A 22,541-nucleotide genomic window follows, 5' to 3' on the forward strand; every position below is an offset into this window, starting at 1 on the left:
GACTATAATGCAATTAAGACAAATAAGATTCCTAACCACGAGAACTTACATGTTATTCTCTCTGCTTAACATACTCTTTCTCCAAATATTCAATTTATTCCTTCGCTTCATTCAGCTGATTCATGTCTCCTCAGAGGCCTTCTTTGACCATCCTTTTTAAAAAAGCCCTCTTCCCCCTGAATTCCCCATTCTACCTCCCATTACTATTCTCTATTTCTTACTCAATTTTATTTTTATTCACTGTACTTACTAGTCATTTGTCAATCTTTTCCATAAGAATGTAAGTTCATAAGAATAAGCACTTAAGTATATGTTCAATGAGTGAGGCGAATACCAATGCATGAAAATTTTATTGTAACAAGTGCTATGAAAAAAGTTAATTCAATGATGAAATAATGAGTAACTAGGCTGGGAGAAGTGGGTCACTTTAGCTAGGTCCATCACCAAAAGACTCTCTAAAAATGTGGTACCTTAGTTAAGATCAGAAGCCTGAAAAGCCAGACATGAAAAGAGCTGAAGAAAAAGAAATGGGGGTTGGGAGGGGGGGACACCAAGTGCAAAGAACCTGAGTGAGGAAAAAGAATAAAGGCCAGAGTGGCTGGGGTAGTGAAGGGAAATGCAGATGAGATGAGGATGAATATATAAGAGGAGGCCAGATCAAAACCATGCTTTTGTAAAGAGTTTGTTGCTGTTTTCCCCCTAAGTGTAATAGGAAACCACTAAAATGTCTTAAACAAAAAAAATTTAAGACCCTTAAATTTATACCATGACTGTTACATGGAGTCAGTTATTTGGAAAGGTAAGAACATACAGAGAGATCAGTTAGGAGCAGATGGAGATCATGATGTTTAAATCAGTTGGTATCAATGGAGATGGAGAAAAGTAGGAGAATTTGAGTTATGTTTGACAGTATATAGACAGGATTTGCTGACAGACTGGTTTTCAGGTTTGATGAAAAGAACAATTATGGCAACTCCTGGGTTTGGGGCTTCAGTAAATAGTAAATAGCAATGCCTTTTAAAGACATGAGAAATAATGGGAAAGGAAGAAGTTTAGATGGAAGATAAAGAGTTTCATTTTGAATACATTAAATTTGAGATGTACACAGAACAGATGAGAGAAGTCAAGGAGGCAACTGAACTAATGGGACTAGAATTTAGGGAAGAGGTCATTATTATCTTATTAATATCAGTAAACTCAAAAGGCCAAAAACAAAAGAAAAAATTTCATATGAATCTATTCCTTTCCAGGCTTACTGATAAGGCTTATTTTCCTTTCCAAACTTTACATTACTCAACTGTCTCAAGCAGAATTGCTATCATTTCCATTTCTGCCCCCTTGGCATTTAATAACTTACAGCATTGTATTACAGTCTGCCACACACTGCTGTGACTTATATAGTTTATCCTGCCCTGCTCAATGTAAGCAACATGAGAACTGTGTCTTTGTATAGCTTTTAGCATCTGACAAATCCTTGCACTACAGGAAGTTCAAAAAGCATTTTGCTGCATTGACTGAGATGAATATATATAAAATAACAGTATGCATACAGTTTAACCAAACAGGATCAAAGGAATTTAAGATGAAGTATAATATAAATAAATTTTCTTACCAGCAAGTCCTGTTTCCAAGGCATAATCAATATGTTCAATACATAAAAATTCCACAAGAATGGTAAAAATTCTAAAGGCATTCCTTGGTAAATCAGAAGGATCAGAGAGCTTTAAAAAGAAAAACCAAATACATCAATCCTCAGGTTTACCTTTAAAAAAAAAAAAAAAAAAACAAAAGGCAACTTTTTTTTTTTTTTTAAAAGCAATCTACTTTGTATAAGATATAGTGCTCTGGTGTCAAATGGTAACTTAAATCTCTTCCACCCACCCAAAACGCCTTTCTTATATACATATAGTTACAGTGCTCCATATTTGTCTACAATTCTCCCAGCTTAAATAAGATTACTGTTTTCTGACCTGGATTGCAATCCATGTTAACCGTGACAGGAAAGAAAGAAAAGGAGAGAGAACCAATAGAAAAGAAAATCTAAGGTACACATTAAAGCCAAGTATGTTTTAAAGAAATACACACAAACATAACATACACATAAGTACATATAATAAAGTACACTCAACTGCCATGTAAAATGCCTTTCTTAATGTCATAGTAAAAGAAGTCTGAGAGTCACCTATTGAATAAAAGCTATTCTGGTAAAACTCAAAACCAGAAAGGATTCTTCATTTTATTGGAGGGTGGGGACAGGAAAATCAATAACAGACACTATAAAATAGGTCAGGTTCAATCCCACCTTCCTCACTTCCCATTGAGTGAACCCTTGAGATGTTATTTAACCCCACCAAACCTCAATTTCTTCATCTGTAAGGTAGGAATAGTACTAATGGTACTTATATCCTAGCCTTGAGATGAAAATAAAGTATGAAAATACATGTAAGATATTTTGAGCTTAGTGTCTGGCACATAAGTTCACAACAATAAATGTTCATTTTGATGTTGATGTTGCTGCTGATTAACTACTTAGTAAAAGAATCATTAGTAGTTATGCTGAGAAAATTAAATCCCTCTTAAAATGTTGGAAAATAACCTCTCAACTTCTTGTAACTGCTGCCTACATTATTAATCAATTGATTGTTGCCTATTTGTTGTCTCTATTCACGCTCCCTCTGAGAGTAATGCTTGTTATCTGATATATACAGCTGGGTGTTTAAAAGTGCATAACCCACTTTAAATTCTCTAAATCTCTACTGCTTATAGTTATGAGTTTGGTATTACTTGATTCCCTTGTTGGTCTTAATACTACCCCAACTTTTACCCTTCTCTACCACAACTCTCACCTCCCTTCTTTGTTCAATGCTTTACAAATGTCTTTAGCAAGCCATTTTCCACATTCCTCCTCTCTACATCCATATATTCATGCATAATTGAAAGAAGAAGTAGACTGAAAAAGTTGTAAGGATATACAAGACAAAAATAACCGTTAACCAATTGGACCTAAATGACATTCATAGAACATGCTATCCAACATTAGGATATACATTTTCTTTAGGTATTCAGAAAACATTTACCAAGATGGATCATATTCTGGGCTAAAAAACAAGTCTCAATAAATTTAAAATGGATTCACATCACACAAAATACATCCTCTATCCACAACAGAATCAAACTGAAATCATTAACAGAAGATATCTAAAAAATCCTCTAATATCTGGAAATGATATAACATACTTCTAAGCTACTCTTCAGTCAACAGAAATCAAAAAGGAAATTTAAAAGTATTTTGAACTGAATGAAAATAAACACAACAAATAAAAATTTATTGTATGAAGCTAAAGCAGTATCTTAAATAGAAAGTTAGAAGATTAAATCCTTCTATCAGAAAATAAGAAGGGTCTCTAATCACTGATCTCACCTTCCACCTTAAAAACTAGATAAAGAAGATCAAATGAAGCCCAGGTAAGCAGAAGGAAAAGAAATAATAAAGAGTGGACATCCATGAAATACAAAACAGGAAAATCAATGATACCAAAGCTGATTCTCCAGGGAAACTAATAAACTGATAAACCTATATCACACACACAAGACACAAATCATCAAAAATGAATAGGTGACATCACTATAGATTCAACAGGTTTTAAAAAGATAATAAGCTACTATATATGTAATAAACAAGAAAGTCATAGTGTAAAGTACAGCAAACTATATTCAATACCTTATAATGACCTATAATGAAAAAGAATACACATATTATATATAATATATATAATATATACATAATTGGATCACTTTGCTATACACCAGAAATTAACACAAAACTTTAAACAATTTTTTTCAATTAAAAAACACATACACACACACAAAAATCAACTGAACATTAAAAAAAAGGATAAGACAATAACATGAACAACTTAATCCCCCAAAATTCAACAATCTGTGTGAAATATACAAATCTTAAAGGACACAAACTACCAAAGCTCACTTTAAAAGAAATAGGTAACTAAAATAGTTCCATATCTACCAAAGAAGTTGAATTTGTAGCTAAAAATACTCACAAATTTAAAAACTACAGGCACAAAAGACTTCACTAAGTTCTACCAAATATTTAAGGAAGATATAACACTAATTTTACACAAACTCTTCTAGAAAATTAAAGACGAAGGAATATTTCCAACTCATTCTATGAGGCCAACATTACCTTGATACCAAAGCTACAAAGACATTATGAGAAAAAATATGTATAAATCAATATCCTTTGTGAACACAAACACAGAAACAAAAGTTTAGTAAACCCAATCCAACAATACATAAATAGGACAATACATGATGACCAAGGGGAGTTTATTAAAAGAATGCAAGGTTAACATTTGGAAATGTATCAACGTAATTCACATTAACAGAATAACAACAACAAAAAAGCATTTGACAAAGCCTAATATCCATCCCTATAAAAACACCTAGAAAATTATGAATAAAATAATTTCCTTAATCTGATAAAGAGCATCTATGAAAAACAAATGGGTCCTAATCAAACAGGGTTTCTCTGGTGGCTAAGTGGTAAAGACTCCGCCTGCAATGCAAGAGACTCAGGTTCCATCTCTGGTCAGGAAGATCCCCTGGAGTAGGAAATGGCAACCCACTCCAGTATTCTTGCGGAGGAGCCTGGTAGGCTACAGTTCGTGGGGCTGCAAAGAATCGGACCCAACTAAGCACATGCACACACATATACGTATACGAGTGTATGTATATGTATGTGTGTGTGTATGGAACTAGAGGTTATCATACTAAGTGAAGTAAGTCAGATAAAGACAAACATCATACAATATAGCTTATTTGCAGAATCTAAAAGAAAAAGAAGACACAAATGAACTTATTTTCCAAACAGAAAGAGACTCACAGACACAGAAAACAAACATATGGTTACCAAAGGGAAAAAGGGGATGGGGAGGGATAAATTGTGAGGCTGGGATTAACACATACACACAACTATGTATAAAACAGACAACCAACAATGACCTACTGTATAGCACAGGGAACTATACTCAATATTGTATAACAATCTATAAAGGAAAATATATATACACACATATATATATACACACATAAATATACATATAGCTGAACTGCTATGCTGTACACCTAAAACTTAGGCTTCTCTGGTGGCTCAGACAGTCAAGTCTGCCTGCAGTGCAGGGGACCTGGGTTCAATTCCTAGGTTGGGAAGATACCCGAGAAGGTAATGGCTAGCCACTCCAGTATTTGTGCCTGGAAAATCCCATGGACAGAGGAGTCTGGTGGACGACAGTCCATGGGGTTACAAAGAGTCAGATGTGACGGAGCTACTAACACACACACACACACACGCGCACACACATTCTTAAACTTACATGATATTATAAATCAACTATATTTCAATAAAAAATTATTTATAAAAGGAAAACCTACAGTTGGAATCATATTAATGATAAAAGACAATACTTTGAGAATAATGCAAGGTGTATGCTCTTGCCATTTATATTCAGCATTATAGTAGAAGCTCTGACCAGTGCAACAAAGCAAGAGAACAAAGCAGGCATCTATATTGAAAAGAATAAGTTAAAACTGACTTTATTGGCAGAAAACATAATACTCTATACAGAAAATCCTATTGAATCTACAAGAAACATTATTAGAATAAGTGAGTTAGGTCAGGTTGAAGGTATAAAATCAACATATAAAAATCAACTGTATCTGAAAACTCAGTTTTGCTAAAATGTCACTTCTCCATAAATAGAACTATAGATTCAAAGTAACTTCAGTCAAAATACCAAACTTCTTTCCCCCCAGAAACTGACAAATTGATCATGTGAATTATATGAAAATGCCTCCTATGGAAATGTTAGAGGATTTTCACTACCTGATGCAAGATTTATAGTTATAGTGATCAAAAATGTGTAGTATTAAATTCTCAGAAGAAAACACAGGCAGCATGCTCTTTGACATAAGTGTTAGCAATATTTTTCCAATCTGTCTCCTAAAGCAAGAGAAGAGAAACAAAAGCAAAAATAAAATGGCACACAATCAAACTTAAAAGCTTAGCACAGCAAAGGAAACCATCAGCAAAACAAAAAGGCAACACACTGAATGGGAAAAGATATTTGCAAATGATATGCAAGGTAAGAGGTTATTAATATCCAGAAATATTAAAAAGTCATATAATTCAATATTTTTTTTAAAAACTGATTAAAACTTGGGCAGAGAATCTGAATAGACATTTTTCCAAAGGTGACACACAGATGGCCAGCAGGCAGATGAAAAGATCCTCAACATCATTAATCATCAGAGAAATGCAAATCAAACACACACCTCATACAGAATGGCTATCAAGTCTACAAACAACAAGTGTTGGCAAGGATGTGGAGAAAAGGGAACCCTAGTAAAATGTTAGTAGGAACGTAAATTGGTATAGCCACTATGAAAAACAGTATGGAGGTTCCTCAAACAACTGACAGTAGAATTTTCATAAGATCCAACAATTTCACACCTGGGTACACAGCAAAAAACAAAAACACTAACCCAAAAAGATACATTCATCCCAATGTTCACAGCAGCATTATTTACAATTTCCAAGATAGGGAAGCAACCTAAGTGCCATTACCAGATGAATGGATAAGAATATGTGGTAATATATACAGAATGGAATACTACTCAGCCATAAAAAATTGAAATTTTGCCATTTACAGCAACATGGAAGGACCTGCACAGCACTATGCTAAGTGAAATAAATCAGAGGAATAGTGTATGATATCACATATGTGGAATCTAAAAAATACAACAAACTAGTGAATTTAACAAAGAAGAAGCAGACTCATAGAGACAAAGAACAAACTAGTGGTTACCACTGTAGGGGGATATATGGATATGGTGTAGGAGACACAAACTATTGGGCATAAGACAGGCTCAAGGTATTGTACGACGTGGAGAATATAGCCAATATTTTGTAGTAACTGTAAATAGAGAGTAACCTTTCAAAATCATATAAAAATTTAAAAAAAAATTTTTTTAAAGAAAGAAAACTTAAAGGAAACAAATACAATAAAAGAAAATATAAAAGGAAATCTTTGTGACCTTAGGTTAGGCAAGGATTCCTTATATATGATATCAAAAATACCTCCCATAACAGAAAAGTGTCAAAATTAATAACTTCTATTCTTTGAAATACTGTTTAGATATGAAAAAGACAAACCACAGACCGAAAAAAAAAATCTGCACATTAGGTATTTGATAAATGAGTTTTCCCCTGGTGGCTCAGACAGTAAAGCGTCTGCCTGCAGTGCAGGAGACCCAGGTTCGATCCCTGGATTGGGAAGATCCCCTGAAGAAGGCAATGGCAACCCACTCCAGTACTCTTGCCTGGAAAATTCCATGGATGGAGGAGCCTGGTAGGCTACAGTCCATTGGGTTGCAAAGAGTTGGACACGACTGAGCAACTTCACTCTAAATTTTTTAAAAAAATGAGTCTTAACTACATATACAACTGTCAAGAAATAAGAACCCAATTTTTAAAAATGTTACTAAGGAGAAATGAAAGCATATGTCTGCATAAAGATACATAATGAATGTTCAAAGCAGCTTCATTTTTAACCAAACACTGGAGCCAATCTAAACTGCCATCAATAGGTAAGTGGATAAGCAAAACAGTGAAGAATCTGCCTTTAATGCAGGAGACCACGGTTCAATCCCTGGGTCGAGAAGATCCCCGAGTGAAGAAAACAGCTACCCACTCTAGTATTCTTGCCTGGAGAATTCCATGGATGGAGAAGCCCATGGGTCACAAAGAGTCAGACATGACTGAGCAACTAACACTTTCACTTCTTTTCCATGCAATAAAATACTATTCAGCAATAAAAGAACGTACTAATACACACAACATGAATGAATTTCAAAACATTTATGCTGGGTTAAAGAATCCAGAAACACATGTATATACTACATTATAATCCCATTTATTAAAAATTCTAGAAAATTAATCAACTTCTTGAAAAATCCTATTTAGTTTTCAAGACTCAGTCCTGAATCTTGACAACTTCTTTTTGACAACTAATCTACAGTGAAGGAGGTCACGGTTGCCTGAGGACAGAAACAAGGGAGGAGAAAAGGAGAATTTACAAGTAGAAAAGGAAACTTTGGGGGTGATGATCTGTTCATTACTTTGATTGCACTATAGCTTCATAAATGTACACATAATTTACCAAAGTTACCAAACTGTATAGTTCAAATACATGCAGTCTACTGAATGTCAATTATATCTCGACATTACCAAGCTTTTTAAAAAAGAAAAATACACCCAATCTTCTCATTACACTGCCCTGTTTTATATCCTTTAATATTTCCATCAACATCTAACAGGGTCAAGGCCAAATTTCTAAGTATGGTATAGAAAGAATTTTTGTCTACATTTTCAAATTCCCGTCTCATTATTCTCCCCATATCCTTTTACAGTTCAAGCATTTCATGCTGCATGATTGTTCTCTGTATATGTCTTTGTGCATGTAATATTCTCTTTTCCTGAAACCGCCTACCAGAATCTTGAAGATACCCTATTTATCTTTCAAGACCCAGACCTCAAATGTCTTCTCCTTTTTGAAATCTTCCCTGAAAAATACTCGTCCTTAATTCCTTAACCAGTCAGAGCCAGCTGCTTCCTCTTTAAGTCTCAACAGTGTGTATCTGTTGTTGTGCTGTTCAGTCACCCAGTCCTATTCAACTCTGCAACCCCATGGACTGCAGCACGCCAGGCCTCCCTGTCCCTCACCATCTCCAGTTTGCCCAAGTTCATGTCCATCACATCGGTGATGCCATCCAGCCATTTCATCCTCTGATGCTCTCTTTTCCTTCTGCCCTCAATCTTTTACAGTAACAGGGACTTTTCCAATGAGTCAGCTGTTCACATCAGATGACCAAAATACTGGAGCTTTAGCTTTAGCATCAGTCTTTCCAAAGAGTATTCGGGGTTGATTTCCTTTAAGATTGACTGGTTTGATCTCTTTGCTGTCCAAGGTATTCTCAGGAGTCTTCTCCAGCACCACAGTTCGAAGGCATAAATTCTTGGTGCTCTGCCTTCTTTACAGTCCAGCTCTCCCAATGGTACATGACCAATGGGAAGACCACAGCCTTGACTTTACGGACCTTTGTCAGCAGAGTATATACTGTCTAGGTCTGTTCACAGCTTTCCTGCCAAGAAGCAATTGTCTTCTGATTTCATGGCTACAGTCACCATCCGCAGTGATTTTAGAGCCCAAGAAGAGGAAATCTGTCACTATATACATAGTGTATATCTACTTGCACTAATTCTTTATATATCTACCTCTTTTCTCACTATTCAAAAGTAATGTGTATGTTTTGTACTTATAACCTTAATGCCTAACATGTCAGGTGGTACAAAGTAAACAGAAAATAATGTTTTGTTAGATCAGACTGCAATGAATTAAACTGATTTTCAATTTTGTCTTTATCCAGACAGAAGGTTGTGATTTAGATCTAGTTACTGAGTGTGACTCAAGAGCTTCCCAGGTGGTGCTAGTGGTAAAGAACTTGCCTGCCAATGCCGGAGATACAAGAGACCTAGCTTCAATCCCTGGGTTGGAAAGATCCCCTGGAGAAGGGCATGGCAACCCACTCCAGTATTCTTGCCTAGAGAATCCCTTGGACAGAGGAGCCTGGTGGGCTACACCCCACAGGGTTGCACAGAGTTGGACATGACTAAAGTGACTAAGCACACACTGTGACTCAAAACAATAAATATGTTGACAGCTTCAGGTTTGATGATCTGATGGTATAGAAATATTTTAACATATTTCCAGTATTCAGAAGAGTAGAGCTATTACTGTATCAAATACAGCCATCACATACCCTGAGGTGTCATATCTTAACATTTTCCAAATGTACTTCAGATTTTCTTCTTCTGTGGTGGCAGGGGCAGTCCAACATTATAAAGTGCCTTACGTATTCCTCCCAAGACAACCACTACTCTCAAACTGTTTATCACACCCATGTTGTGCATGCTCCTGAACAAACCATTTTTACTTTTTAGAACTTTATATTGTGGTATAATACATATATCTTTCCCCATCTTGCTCTTTCCACTAAACATTATATTTTTGAGATTTACTCATGCTGACACATGTAACTCTAGTTTAGTCATTTAAATTGGTATATTAGCTTTCCAGTATATGAACAATGTCACTTTATCAATTCTTTCTACAGCACACTTAGTTTGGTTCTAATTTTTCACCATGACAAACAATGTAGCTTATGATGTTAGACATGTCCTGTGAACTTACAAATTCTTTAATTAACAAATTACTCTCCAAAGTATACCGATTATTACTTCCATTGGCAGTGTATAAGAACTTCTATTGCTCCATATCCTTACCAAGAGTATCAACAAAATTTTTGCCAACCTATTGATAATTAGTATTTTCCCTGTCTTAAGTTTCATTTCCCACCACTGAGACTAAATATCTTATTGATAACTCACATTTTCTGTATTTATGTATAGCCTTTGACTTGTTTTCTATCGATTTATATTTATATTTAGTCTATATTGATCCATCAATATAAATATATAGACCACATACATCATACAAATAAAAATTATGACTACCTCAACTCTCAATTTCATACTTAAGAAATATGTAGTTCAGCTTCTTCCTCTGTAAAACAGAGATAACAACCTCACAGAAATGTTACAATGACTAAATGAGTTAATGCATACTTAAAGTGCTTGGAATAGTGCCTGGAACATAGTATGTGCTATACAATTACTAACAAGTATTATTTGTTTTGTAAATCTTCTGCTAGTAAAACTGGTTAAAGCCTTCTTTTCACACCCTGGCTTAATTGTTTACTTTGTTGAAGTGTGTTTGTTGAAGGCAATCTAAATTTTTAATGGAGTCAGTTTTTCCTTTCCTTTGATATCTGTTCTTAAAACATCTTTCTCTCCCTAATGCTGTATTTCTTTATGATATGGTTCTAACCCTCACTTCATATTTTGATTTAATATCTCACTGAAGAAAATTTGGAATCTTCGTTTAAAATCATATTAAAATATACTTCTAAACAATTTAAAAATAATTCTGTTCCCTAAACAAAAATCCTACTTTTTTATTACGATAAACAGGTGTTCATAACCATCTTAGTATAAACAAGCAAAACTTAAAATACATAGCTATATATAAATTAAATACATGTACAATTCTTACCCTATGACATCTTTCAAAGGCTTGTTTGGTTTCTTGCAAAAGATTAACCACCACTTCCTGGGACAGGAAAGTCTCTCCATGAGTATCAATACTCGGCCCCAGTGGTAAGTTAGTGCGTTGTCTAATTCTCTCTTTCAGATCTTGAATACTAGTGCATAATAGAAACAAATGAAAAAAGAAAACTAATATACATAGATTTCAATGTCAAGTACTCTCAAACTTAGTATACATGAACTAATAAAAAGAAAAATGGACCAATAGCAGGAGACCTAAAACTTCTAATTTCAATAAGTAATTCTGTAAAGTGAAGCAAGCGTTAATCTCTAAATAGAAGACTATCATATGAAAAGTGAGTAGATTTGCAGTTATTATCTCTAAAGTCTCTTTTAGGTCTACAATTCTGACTCAATATTTAGCTCTATAATTCTGACTCATTAGCCAAAAACTTCTTGTTTGGTTTCCTTAGGAAGTAGGCTTTTCGAAGTAAGCTAATGTTTCAGATAATTAAATGGCCCTGCTTAAAACAAACTTTAAAATTTTAAAGCTTTTTAAATATACTACTTAAGCATATTGTACACTTCTTTATTACTATTAAACATAATTTAGCTTTTCTAAATGACTGAGGGTTATTAAGAACATTTATTATAGTTATAGAAGTCTAGATTACTTTTGTTCCTATTTATAGAATATATAGCTCCAGATTGTGAACTTTAAAAAAAAATTCTTATGGTTGTTTTTTAGCTTTTCTCTTTTACTTTCTGCCTTTCAGATGTCACTTCTTATTCCTAGTTATAATCTCTCCATGATCATTATTTAATATATAACAAGCTGGGAAATAAGAAGCTGATTTAGCTATGAATATTATATGAACCATCAACTCTGATGGTTCACAAAAGTCATTTTGATTCATCCTAGAATCAACTAAATTCCAGATAGGTAAGATCTAGATTACTGAGCTGCCAACGAATTCTTATAGCAAATCATTTTATTTTCTCCTAGGATACGAGTAAATTCAAGTTTTAATGTATTAAACAAGTTCATGCCCAAGTCATTTAAAAAGCTCAGGGTATCAATTTGCAGGGGTTTTTATTCTTTTTAACCACACCTGCAACAGCAGCAATAAAACAATTTACTTCCTAATAGCCTGATAATTAACTCAGTCTGAAAAAAGGAAAGGGGGGAGGATGGGAGGAACTCTTTATGGCACTGGTATTCTGTTTTACATTTTAATAATGTTAAAATATTTCAACATGTGGCTAAAAAGACAGGATTTGATGAATGGTATAAAAAAACTGATAATTCTTCAAAGAAAATTCTAATGACTATCAATATTTCACAAGTTGCCCAAATATAAAAATGTTTTTAATATCTTTAGTTTTAACTATAACATTTAACAAAAACACTTACCCTCCTGTGCCAATGGATCTCTTTTGATGGTTTTTTGAATCATAATAGCGCTGTAGGATCATAGCACTTCTGCTTTTCAAATAGCCAGTCTCTATTTCAATGTAGCTCTCCAAATAGGAAATGAAAATGGACTTGATAAGCTTAGACAAGAAAGTCTGTTTATCAGTACCTAAGTTAAACTCCATCAACTTGCTGGAAAGATTTGTGGTTCTTTTCATGGAAAAGAGGGGGAAAAGATAAATGTATATTTTAGGTATGGTAATAATATTAAAAAATACATATTTTTACAATGTGACTTTTGAAAAACTTACATTAAACCACCATTTCTTAAACCCTGGGAAATTACTTAGAATGGAGAGAGCAATTGCATAAGGTTATATAAATATATTAAGTAGAATGTATATTACAAATATCATGGTTTTGAAAACTGCCATAAACTCCTAGAGATAACTCAACAAGAGGAAACTGAGGCAACCAACCAGTCTAGAAATGGCAACAATGCCAGAATGGCTTCAAGTATGCCATTCATGACATGGTACCAAGTCAAAATACTTCCTCTGTTCATTCTCTTCTCTGGACTTGCCTCTAATTTTCTGTTTCTCACTGCTGAAGATAGACTCACAATAGTGCTGCTGTTGAAACAGACTTCCTGATTATAGCTACTTTTGAAAACCCTCTTCTCAAAATGACAATGAAGAAAAGCAACAGGACTGGAAAAAAACTCCACATGAAGCTTCTACACAGTGTAACATTGCCATTTACAAAATACAAGACAAATTTTCACATCAGAGTTAAGTCTGAAACCATCATTGGTTAAGAATTTGTCACTCCTTTTCTCAACTTCTAAAGCGTTAATGAAAATAAATGTAATTATTACTCATTCTTAAAAAAATTAAACAATAATGAACTAGTTTACAATTAAGATCAAAAACATAATTCTCAGGTCTTAGTTTAAACAAGACTTAGTCATAGTCAGGTCTTAGTTTATACTTCATTAAAGTATATTAACATAAAGCATAATATCTAATAGTTAACATGCTAAGAAAGATACTCATACAATACTAGTCTATACAGCCAAGTATTTAATGCTAAAAGCTACACTGCTATCTGACAAACTGTTATTCAAAAACACCTGAATATTTCCCAATTTTCTATTTGAAGAAAAGTAAAGGTGAGATATTACTATTTTCTAATAATTAAAAATATACCTTGTGTATAAATCATAGAGACTTTTGAGATACTGCTCTGCATCAGACTTCCAACATTCTTGTAACTGGTCTTTCACAAAGCTCTAAAAAGAAAAGTCAACATTCTGTTAATTAAATAATATTAAATTATATAGTCAACATTTTTTTCCTCTAGAATTACTCCATTTTCTTGATCTGTTCTGACTTAAAATCCAGCGGCAAAGGCAATGCATAGGAAATAGACCAATATAAAAAAAATTAAAAAACAGGTTTTTAGTTTACTGCTTCTCATATTTACTTGTACATTTATATCAGTGTTGGGACTAAACATTAAGAATCTCAAATATCTTGTCTTTTGAAAAAAATACCAAAAAACAACACTTTAAGCTATATCAATATGGTCAATTCTTTAAAGTAGCATTTCCCAAACTGTAAATAACACTACTGTCCTTTGAGACACTAAGAGACATTACTATAAAATTGGGAAAGGCAGTACATTACATTTCCACTTCTAGAGGATCACAATATATATTAGTACCTCTAAAGGATATTAAAAGTTGTGTTTTTAAAACAATATTTATTTAACACTGCTGAATCTATTGGTAAACAGTTTAGGAAATGTTGCCTTAAAGTACAGAGCTATGGAAGTAAAGGCTGTAAAGGAAACATTCAGAGTTTTTTCTTTTCATGTCAGTGCCATATGACAAAAAATTCTACAGATCTTGTAATTCTTGTTCAAATTTACTTTACTAAGGTAAAATAAGGTAAGCAATGTCAATGCTAAGTATCATTCTTAGCATTTCAAAATGCTATCGATTGGTCAAGGTGAGAGCCCAGTGAATATTAAAATCTGAGGCTAATCTTTCACACCTGTTAACACTACTACTGATACACATGTAATTTCAAACACATGCTCTAATGACTGTGAGTGGCACCTTTTAACACTTTGTTTTAAAGCTCAACACTGTCACTCCTTTCCCCTATACTTAATAAGTGAATTGCTGTTCCTAAGGATATTACACAAATAAACTCAATTTTTAAAAACTTTTAAAACAGAGGGAAAAAAACACATACAGTCTTAAGAACTACTTAGTCACTGTTTAAAATTACCTGTAGTTTGATTTCAAATACATTTTGAATAAGTTTAGCCAGTACTGTTTCTGGATTACTAAAGATATCTCCAACTTGTTTGTTTACCCGTTGACAGAGTATTGCTGCATCTTCAAATATATCGTTTCTCAAGTAAGCACCCTAAAGAGCAGAGGAATTTTATATAATGAATATATAATTTAAAATGCTTTTTAAAACACAAACTAGCATAAAATAAAATCAAATGAAGTGTACTGTTATGTTACCTCCTGGCACTGCTTTATATAAACATCAACACAATGAGAATAACCCTAAGAAGAAGAGAGAAATGCACATCACTTTTTTGGTTAAGTTATAACAACAATAACAACGTCAATAAAAGAGGTATTATATATAATAAAGCTATCTCTATGCCTCAATAAATGCTCAGCAGTAACAGCTACTCTCTGGTTTCTGTATTCCAGTGGACACTTAAGGTCAAGCCTTCTTGCTTTTGAATTATTTCATAAAATGTTTGACTAAAAAAAACAATAAACAGCCAGAAGGGAGACAATTTTCTACATCAAACTATATAAAAATTCAGTGATAGTTTTATTATTAATAGTATTAATATTAATTAATAATAAGTATTAATAGTACTGAATATAAGATCTTTAAGACCTAGGATTTAGTATCATTTCTGGAGAAACATAAAAAATATACATTCAAATTATTCCAAACAATGAAAATTAACACTGTGATACACTAAAACAACAGGGCAAAATCACAGACCGTAAAACACCCTGGTGGTTCAGTGGTAAAAATGTGCCTGCCAATGCAGGAGACACGGGTTCAGTCCCTGGGTGGGGAAGATCCTCCAGAGAAAGAAACAGCAACCCACTCTAATATTATTGGCCTGGGAAATTCCATGGATAGAGGAGTCTGGTGGGTTACAGTCCATGGGGTCACAAAGAATCACAACTTAGTGACAAAACAACAACATACAGAATTCACATTATCTCTACATTCTTTAAGACTAATCTGCACTTTAAATTTTTTCTATGTACCTTAAAATGAAGTAAAACAGCTGCTACTTCTCTCATTCTGGAGATTTCACCTCTTCTTTGAGCACCAGTAAACTCCTGAATCAACTGGCATTCTAAATCATGGTATTTACCTAAAAATAGAAAGTCATTCAGCTACAATGAGACAAAGTACACAGGTTATTTGTAAGTATACAGTTTCTTTATAAATATAATGACTATGAACCTAGCTTTCTTTTAAAAGAATTGTGAAAACCATTAGATTATAGGTAGTAGATCAAAACTCTTATTATAATATACTAAGGTATATAAATCTATATTTTCAACACACACACAAAATCTTCCCAATTGGCAAAATAGATCAGCTCCTATAGTCTGACTTCCATTTACGACTATGGGAAAAACCTGGATGTCATTTCTGAAAGCAAGAGATAGGAAAAGTCTTAAACCTGACTTTAGAGAAAGAGTAAAGAGAACTATCAAACTCTTTACTAGAGTTCAAATATCTTTACCATGAACAAAGGCAGATTCAATACCAGATTATAAGACAACATGTGGTATTTGATTCACTACATTCTTGGGGCTATTACGGTACACTTTTGGCAAAACAGATGATTTTTGAACTTCAGCGAGTTCCTGAACAGTGACTTAGAGCCTAGAAATATAGTGACTATTAAAGAAATCTGGAATGATCTGCCTAAAATACAATCTAAAGAACAAGTTTCAAGCTACCATGTACGGAGTTAAATAGGTACTAAAATGGTCATATGAGCTTTTTTTTAAAAAAAAGAGAGAGACAGGTATGTATGGATACAAAAACAATGTCTAAGATATGCTGTTAAAAACACAAGGTATCAAGCTATTTGTATAGGATGCCACCAATTTTAAAATACCTGGAGAACATATAAAAAAATTCTACATATTATATACATCATTTATGTTCTATGCTTATATCAAGATATCCATAGAGTACTATGGAAGAATACACAAGAAACAGATAATATTTAGTAGCTGTTTCAAGGAAGAGGAATCAAATTCACGGATTGGGTGGGAGGATGACATTGTTCCCACTCTCTTCCTTTACGATTTTCTTTTATAAAAGTAGTTTGATCACCTATCCAAAACAATTAAATAAATAGAACCCCACTTACTTGCAATTTTAGATTTAACTTCTGAAAATCTGAAAGATAGAAACCAATGATGAAGTTCATTATTTGTGACAAATGTACCATAGTAATGTAAGGTATTAATAAAAGGGAGAATGGGGATACATTGGAATTCTCCATACTAAATGTCTTCATAAAGGATAGGAGGGAGGGGAGGGAGGAAGGGAGGGAGAGGGAGGGTGTGGCCGAGGAAGGAGGCCAAAGACATGGCCAGAGGGGAGAGAGTGCTGACAGGAAGCATGCCATTTAACAAAGCTGAAACCGGGCAATTCAGATGAGTATCTTGTTCTCACTGAGGAAATTCACACAGAATAACCAAATCCCTTTTAAAGAGGGAGGAATTCTGAACCAGACATTAATTAACTGAGCCAGTCCTAACAACTGATTTATTGTCCCTACTCATATTCATTGGCATTTTAAATTCACTTGATATTTGTCTCTTTTCCCTTCTGTTGGGATTTTCTCATATGAAGTTTCATTACTGTCACTTAAAAGAAAATAAACAATAAGTATATATAAACGAAGCTGAAGCTGAAACTCCAGTACTTTGGCCACCTCATGCGAAGAGTTGACCCACTGGAAAAGACTGATGCTGGGAGGGATTGGGGGCAGGAGGAGAAGGGGACGACAGAGGATGAGATGGCTGGATGGCATCACTGACTCGATGGACGTGAGTTTGAATGAACTCCGGGAGTTGGTGATGGACAGAGAGGCCTGGCGTGCTGTGATTCATGGGGTTGCAAAGAGTTGGACACGACTGAGCGACTGAACTGAACTGATATATAAACGAGTTATTTTAAAACTGGAAAAATAAAATAGAAGCCATAAAAAGGACCCCATGTGTGTGCCTAGCATTCAACCTCTGCAAATTCAGAAACTAAAATATCAATTAAAATACACTAGAACTTTTTCAAATCATAAATATCAAAGGGGAATGCTGCTGCTGCTAAGTCACTTCAGTCATGTCCGACTCTGTGTTAACTCCATAGACGGCAGCCCACCAGGCTCCCCCGTCCCTGGGATTCTCCAGGCAAGAACACTGGAGTGGGTTGCCATTTCCTTCTCCAATTCAAGAAAGTGAAAAGTAAAAGTGAAGTCGCTCAGTCGTGTCCGACTCTTAGCGACCCCATGGACTGCAGCCTACCAGGCTCCTCCATCCATGGGATTTTCCAGGCAAGAGTACTGGAGTGGGGTGCCATTGCCTTCACCGAGGGGAATGCACAACATGGAAAATTAAGGCTGAAAGATCTCACATAATTAAAGTGATAGGTGAGGGGATGGCAAAAAAGATGCCAAAGATAGATAAAGAGGCTAATAATTCAAAGAACTATACAAAATTGATATGGGCTTCCCAGGTGGCTCAGTGGTAAAGAATCTGCCTGTCAAGCAGGAGACATGGGTTTGAATGAACCCTGGGTTGGTAAAACCCCTGGAGATGAAAATGGTAACTCGCTCCAGTATTTGTGCCTGGGAAATCCCATGGACAGAGGAGCCTGGCAGGCTATAGTCCTCGGAGTCACAGAGAGTCAAACACAACTTAGCAACTGAGCACACAGACAACAAAATTGATATATCAAAGTTATGGTGGATCACAGAGTACAGAATACATTAGGTTATTATTGATCTCTGAGAAAATTAAATTTGATTAGGATGTAAATTCAATTCTAAGGCTTGGGAGAGAGGTTAAAACAAAACTGTAAGAGAAGTATGTAACTGAGAAGTGGGAGAAGATGAGTATATACGTCTGATGTTTGTATGGGTGGGAGAAAATTATCATATACCCATTGTGAGCCATACATTTTATCCATTTAAGTAAATGGTTTAACTCTGAAATAAAAGCTTTTTTGTGGGTGACATTAAAAATCATTGCTTATAATGTTGGACAAGCATAAGAGTATCAATAATAGCTAAATGATTATTACTGCTAACTCTTTATGATGACACAAAGTTCAAAGTAAAATAAAATATATTTATGGGTAGGGAATATTGGGACATAATGGGCAAACTTTAAGTACAGTAATACATTTACATTCTACTTATACCCGAGGATCTTCAAGTACCACAAAAGGATACATTATCTGTTTTAAGAGAAGAGATGTTTTTCCAGATATTTAAATGGGAGAACCACTATTAATAAAACTAGAGTCTGACATTCCATGGACTAAAGGAAACCATGAAAGAATTTTCTTCTCAGTGAAGCTTCTTTAAGGTTGAAACCATTAATACCTGACTTAGCAATGGTCCTAAGGCCTGGCATCTAAAACAGGACTTTGTAACCTTAAGGTCCCTAGGAAGGAGCCTTCAGATAGGTTAAATGGTCTAAAACACCAAGAAATTGTATACAACAGTCTGTTTATCTGAACTTTTTAAAGGCAATTTCATAGCTTTCACCAGCTTTTCAGAGGTGTCCAACACTCCCAAAAGCTTAAGAACTCTCATCTAGAGGAAAAAGCAGCTCAAGAAACCATGTTTAATCTTTCTGTGCCCTTCTACACTGTTATCACAGTCCAAAAAAAAAAAAGAAAATTCAAAATGTCACTTGTCAATTTCAAAATTCTCCATCAATTTTTTTCAAAAGAAAAAGGATTGAGATTATTTCAACATATATCATTAAATTTAGTTGCTAAGAGACCATATTTTTTCAATCAACTATTGCATACTGTATCTTTTAAAGGCAGTCCTCAGTAAGTTCTTGTTGAATTAATGAGTAACACAGGTAAAAGTACAATTTTATTCCATACATTACACACCATAAAGACAAATTAACTCTTGAGAAATAAACTTGCCTATCAAAAGGTAACTCTTGGGCGATTAGGTGCAACTTCTGAATGATGTCTGCTGCCTCCTTTATCTATTAAAAAATAAAAGCAATAATTAAAAAAAAAAAAACCTTTATATGTATCAAAAAATAATTTTGTATTTAAAAATAGTAATATTCTCATATGTATGTCCACAGACTCTCACCCAAACAATTTTCTTTTAAAATACACAATAAAATCTTGTGAGCAACAGGAATACATCTGGGGTATCACCAATAATGAGTCATTGAAACATAAACATTTGTCATTATGGTATTGAAATCTTGTGATTTTATAATGCCACAATCCCTTCCCAATGAAACCTGCAGTTCAAATCTACTCTGAAAAAATTCAAATAATTGACTGCTGAAAGCGAGTTTAAGTATCTTGTGAGTTTATGAACAGAGAAACAAGATTTATGAAAATAATTCAGACCATACTGGTGCATATAGCCCACTTTAGGTGAAGAAAATAATAAAATGCTTGTCATTTAATGAACATATAAAGTTTTAAAACTTGTTAACATGAAGTCTTCTGAATAGAATATGACAAAATGTTTGTACTTATTCAAACTGTATAACTAAAGGATTTAGACAAGGAGTCTAAAATTTTTTAAATGTAGAAATTTGTGCTTATTCATATTAATGTATAGAGAGTTATATATGCTAACTTTTGAAAACAAATTTCAAATAAGCATTGAGTTTAATTTTGGCACACTTTTAGTAACTGATTTTATCATTCACTTTCTTTAACACTAAGAAAAAAAAAAGAAAAAAAGAAAGAGACTCCTACAAACGTTGAGAGAAGAGCTGAGAACCTTCAAACAGAGCTTTCTAAGTGAGTACTCATGTGAAGTCTGGCAAACAACAGTGGGAAAAAAAGAGCAAGGCCAAATGATACTGCTGATGCCAAACAAGAATGAATATAGACAGCATTTCTGCTTCAGCTACTTCTCTCCTAGTCAGCATGTCACTGCCATTTTCAGTTACCAGACGCTCAGTTTAATTCTGCTGCACAGGAGCATAAATTAACACTGCAAGGTCACTTTTCAACATGCCATTTAGTGGTACTAGCAAGGTCCACCATTTTCTCCTTACCAATACTCCCTTCAGAAGGAACCTGCCAGGTACATGCTTTATGTTTCCATCAGGAGTTTGTTCTTGTTAGGAGATGGAAGTCCCCATTATGCAGTGTTTGCAAACTTCACTTAATATAGGAAGAAGTACAGCAGAGTAAATAACATATGATTTTATTGAATTACCAAATTATTTTACAAAAACTATTTTCAGCGCAGTAGTTCTTAAAGTCATCTGTCAGTTAAAATACACTCTAGGCACAGAAGTTTTCAAAACCACAATCTAATAACCTGCTTACATCTGCTACTGATGTCAGCGTGAGGTGACAGACCACCCAAAGCTAACATGTTAAAGATAATCAGGGCCACCAGGCATTATCTACATGGAGAACATTAAGTCATGATTCCAAAAAGAAAAACAACTAACATACTTTGTAAAGATGAAGGTAAAAGGGAATACATACTATGGACATAAAATTGTTTTTTTTCCCCGAGAAGAAAATTAGAAGATTTTGAAAAGTAAAGATTAAAAAAAAAACAGCAAAAATGACTATGGAGCAGGAAGAAAAAGGACTAAGATGTGTTATCTTTTCCCATTCTAATTCCTTCCACAATCACACACCGACATGGGTGATTTTCCTTTTCTTTCCACTGGCAAGGTGGCTGGTACACAGTGCAGAAACTGAAACAGCCAGAAGTTTACCTAATAATTAGCAATCTAGTACCATATATGAGGTTCCTGAGTGTAGTTAACTGTGACAGCACCAGGCCAAAAATAATGACTCAACAGTAACCCAAAATCTATGGGAGACATGAGAGAAAAACAAGACAATTGTGAAAAGAGGACTAAAGTATAAGAAAAAAAGAAACAAGATGAAACAAAATGAGATATGGGAGAGAGTGACATAAAGGAAAGAAAATAAGAGGACTTAGCTTAAACGCTGTTAAGTCTGTACTTATTCCTCAAAAATTAGACAGCTAGTGACCAAGTGACAGAGCAGGCAATGGCACCCCATTCTAGTACTCTTGCCTGGAAAATCCCATGGACGGAGGAGCCTGGTAGGCTCCAGTCCATGGGGTCGCTAGAAGTCGGACACGACTGAGCAACTTCACTTTCACTTTTCACTTCCATGCAATGGAGAAGGAAATGGCAACCCACTCCAGTGTTCTTGCCTGGAGAATCCCATGGACAGAGGAGTCTGGTGGGCTACAGTCCATAGCAGAAGAGTAGGATACAACTGAGCATACACACACACAAACACACACACACGTAATCATTCAATTTTAAAATATTTACTTTTCTCTAGATTCTAAATGGCTGCCTTGAGCTGCATGAAATAAACAGACCAACTCGCACTGGGTAAAATATCTGCATTTTGTTTATAACAAAGCATAAATATACTTTACAATCCAACAGGTATAATCCAAGGTAACCCAAGGTATAAGACTTGAATTACATACAATTTTATATATATATATAAAACAATTAAAAATATATATATAAGTATTAATATATACTTGTATAATACATTGGAAATATGTATGTTT

General features: G+C 34.3%; 1 protein-coding gene across 1 annotated transcript in view; it reads right to left on the minus strand.

The window, feature by feature from the left end:
* The window catches only part of EXOC5 (exocyst complex component 5), a 52,239-nt gene that overhangs the window by 11,189 nt on the left and 18,509 nt on the right, over positions 1 to 22,541 (minus strand). Inside the window, exons 5-13 of the mRNA XM_027554194.1 lie at positions 19,907 to 19,971; positions 17,106 to 17,134; positions 15,979 to 16,088; positions 15,199 to 15,243; positions 14,954 to 15,094; positions 13,865 to 13,947; positions 12,657 to 12,866; positions 11,250 to 11,397; positions 1,613 to 1,721 (exon numbers count right to left, since the gene is read on the minus strand). Of these exons, the coding sequence (XP_027409995.1) occupies positions 1,613 to 1,721; positions 11,250 to 11,397; positions 12,657 to 12,866; positions 13,865 to 13,947; positions 14,954 to 15,094; positions 15,199 to 15,243; positions 15,979 to 16,088; positions 17,106 to 17,134; positions 19,907 to 19,971 (940 nt within the window). The remainder of the gene's footprint in view (positions 1 to 1,612; positions 1,722 to 11,249; positions 11,398 to 12,656; positions 12,867 to 13,864; positions 13,948 to 14,953; positions 15,095 to 15,198; positions 15,244 to 15,978; positions 16,089 to 17,105; positions 17,135 to 19,906; positions 19,972 to 22,541) is intronic.

This window comes from Bos indicus x Bos taurus, chromosome 10, assembly GCF_003369695.1.
Source record: "Bos indicus x Bos taurus breed Angus x Brahman F1 hybrid chromosome 10, Bos_hybrid_MaternalHap_v2.0, whole genome shotgun sequence".
Taxonomy (NCBI): Eukaryota; Metazoa; Chordata; class Mammalia; order Artiodactyla; family Bovidae; genus Bos; species Bos indicus x Bos taurus.